We start from the raw sequence: 2,824 nt of genomic DNA, 5'->3' as shown, positions 1-2,824 counted from the left end.
TATATATATATATATATATATATATACTGTGTGTGTTGTATATACAAGGTTGCATTTACCTGATCAAAAAAAAAGTAATATTGTGAAATATTATTACCATTTAAAATATTCAAGAGCCTTGATAATTTACTTTAAATAAATATATAAACTCAAATTTTTTAAAAATGTTTGAAATAATTACATTTTGATTAATTAATTTAAATTAAATAGTGAAATAATCCATTTTCATTTTTAAAAATATTTGACAATAAAATATTAAGAATGATACTATTAAATTAAATAATGAATTTCGTCATTTTAATTGAATTAAAAAGTAATTTGTTTTGTAATTTAACGATGACAATATTACTTAAAAGGTTTGTTTTTTATAATGAATACAACTGCTTTAATAAAAAATATTAAGTTAACAATGAATTATTTAAGAACTTCAATAATTAAAATTATTGTTAATATTTCTAACAATGAAATTATTTTTAAAATTATTTTTGTTAATTTGAAATTTGTAACAACACTATTTTTGTGGGGGGGGGGAAACGTGTTTCACGGAGTAAAGGAAATATAGAATTAGAACGACTTGAGGGTAATTCCTAAGTTAACTAGTCCTTTAAACTGATATAAATGTATTTTCTATATATTTATTCTATAAAAATAACTAAAACTGAAGTGGTTACTCAAAATCCATGCATCATGAATCTCAAATTGATGAACTCAAGATGTCGTGACACTAATGTGACTCATGCTTCAATTACAACTTTGCCTTATTGTTTTTGTGTAAGATGAATCAGAATATGATGTAGCTGATATATGAGCCCCCCCCCCCCACTCACTTTCCCTGTCCTTCTCGCCCTCACTCTCCCGGTCGCCCTCGTAGCCGGAGCAGGAAGTGTCCAGGCTCCAGTCCAGGATGTCTCCCAGCAGCAACTCCTCCTGAGTGGACAGCTCGGCTGTGGGCGTGGCCAGGAAGCTGCCCCGGTGCGCCTGCATGCTGTCCTCTCGCCTCCTGATCAACAACAACAACAAAAAAAAAAGTAAAAATAAATAAATAAATGTTGAATGTTTTTGGTGAAAAAAAAAAAAAAATGTATATGTATATACATATATATATATATATATATATATATACTGTGTGTGTTGTATATACAAGGTTGCATTTACCTGATCAAAAAAAAAGTAATATTGTGAAATATTATTACCATTTAAAATATTCAAGAGCCTTGATAATTTACTTTAAATAAATATATAAACTCAAATTTTTTAAAAATGTTTTATAATTGATGCAAATATTTAATAATAAAATTTTTATAAAATGATAAATATTATAACTAATAATTAATACAAAAAATTAAATAAAGAAATGTAACTAAGAATAAAGATTCTATTATATATTATAACTGAATAAAAATTATAAAATGTTAAAAAACTAAATGAATGACGATTAACTAACCAATTAACTAACAATATATTACACACTTATTTTTAAATTATCATGGTTTGTCTGTTTATATATGACATATAATATTTTTCCTAATATTTTTTAGGGTCCTAGCACATAAAAAAGAAGGGAAAATTCTATACAAAACGTAGAAGAATAAATGGTGTACACAATTGTGGCAAATTGCAACTATTACAGTTGCAGAATTTAAAGGATTTTCTTAAATTATAGCCCCCCCTACAATCTGAAATGAATGATATTTGACATATCCTCCAACTGTCTTGGCGTTCATGTAGTAATATTGTGATTCCAAGATTGCACTCACGAGATAAAGGCCGTTACTCATTACAGGCTACACATGAAAAATGTTTCATATCCACCAAACGTAAAAAGTCAGGGTTCAAACACTAACATTATCCTGCATCTCGAGAAAGGATATAAGCGTATGCACGTAACGCGAGTTCACACCTCTTGCTGTTGCTGGCAGGAGAGGACAGGAAGGTGTGCATCTCTGCTAGCTGGCTGCTAGCGCTGGGTGCTTCCACCTGCGGCTCCACCTCTGGGACCTCCAGCACCTGACAGAGCTCCTTAAAGCCCATGACCTGAGACAGAAACACACGTCACCTCACACACACTTCAGCGGAGAGCGGACTCCGAGAGATGACGATGACACTCACCGCGTCTCTGCTAATCTGCTGGTATACGTCGTCCTCAAACCTCTGCTTGACTCCGGTCAGAGACACGTGTCTGTAGTCTTTGGGCACATCTTGACCGAAACTGTGAACGGAGAGAAACTTATGATTTGATTGAACGCATTTGATTTTTGCGACTGTTGCATGTGAGGTTGAGAGATGCAGTCTGATTGAGATCTTGACTGAAGCCCACGGAATATAATGCAACAATGTGCACTGAGGCTATACGATATACACTTTACTAGATTTTGGTCACGACTGAAAGGCAGTTATCAGCTGCGGGTGACACAACTAAAGCACATATTTTCTCAATTGCAAATGTATTCTTAGAAATCGAAGCTAAATTTCTGTAGTGTGCAAAAGGCTTTAAAGACACCATGAAACCAAAATGACAGCATTTACTTTGTAAATAATAAGAATAATAATAATTTTATATAAAACTAAAATAATGACCAATTATAATTAATAATATAAAATCACATACTAAAATTGTAACATTAATAATTATAATATCACTAATATAAAAACAAATAACACCAATAAATTCATAGATAAATTAATAATGATGATAAAAGTAATTAACGACAATTTATAACAATATTCAACTAATAACATTAAAATTAATATAAAAATATTAGAACTAATAATAAATAAAAAATACTATAACTAAAAAAATAACTAATATTCTAAAATTAATGTT

The 2,824-nt window shown here is 30.3% G+C and overlaps 1 protein-coding gene across 1 annotated transcript in view; it reads right to left on the bottom strand.

Annotated features, from left to right (window-relative positions):
- Window positions 1-2,824, bottom strand: part of LOC107678263 (cyclin-F-like) — a 23,275-nt gene that overhangs the window by 3,389 nt on the left and 17,062 nt on the right. The window contains exons 13-15 of the mRNA XM_016473470.1: window positions 2,110-2,209; window positions 1,901-2,034; window positions 828-1,000 (exon numbers count right to left, since the gene is read on the bottom strand). Of these exons, the coding sequence (XP_016328956.1) occupies window positions 828-1,000; window positions 1,901-2,034; window positions 2,110-2,209 (407 nt within the window). The remainder of the gene's footprint in view (window positions 1-827; window positions 1,001-1,900; window positions 2,035-2,109; window positions 2,210-2,824) is intronic.

Source organism: Sinocyclocheilus anshuiensis, unplaced genomic scaffold (assembly GCF_001515605.1).
Source record: "Sinocyclocheilus anshuiensis isolate Anshui unplaced genomic scaffold, SAMN03320099.WGS_v1.1 scaffold1764, whole genome shotgun sequence".
Taxonomy (NCBI): domain Eukaryota; kingdom Metazoa; phylum Chordata; class Actinopteri; order Cypriniformes; family Cyprinidae; genus Sinocyclocheilus; species Sinocyclocheilus anshuiensis.
Note: the sequence above shows the minus strand (reverse complement) of the source record. Positions and strands in the feature narration are given on the sequence as shown.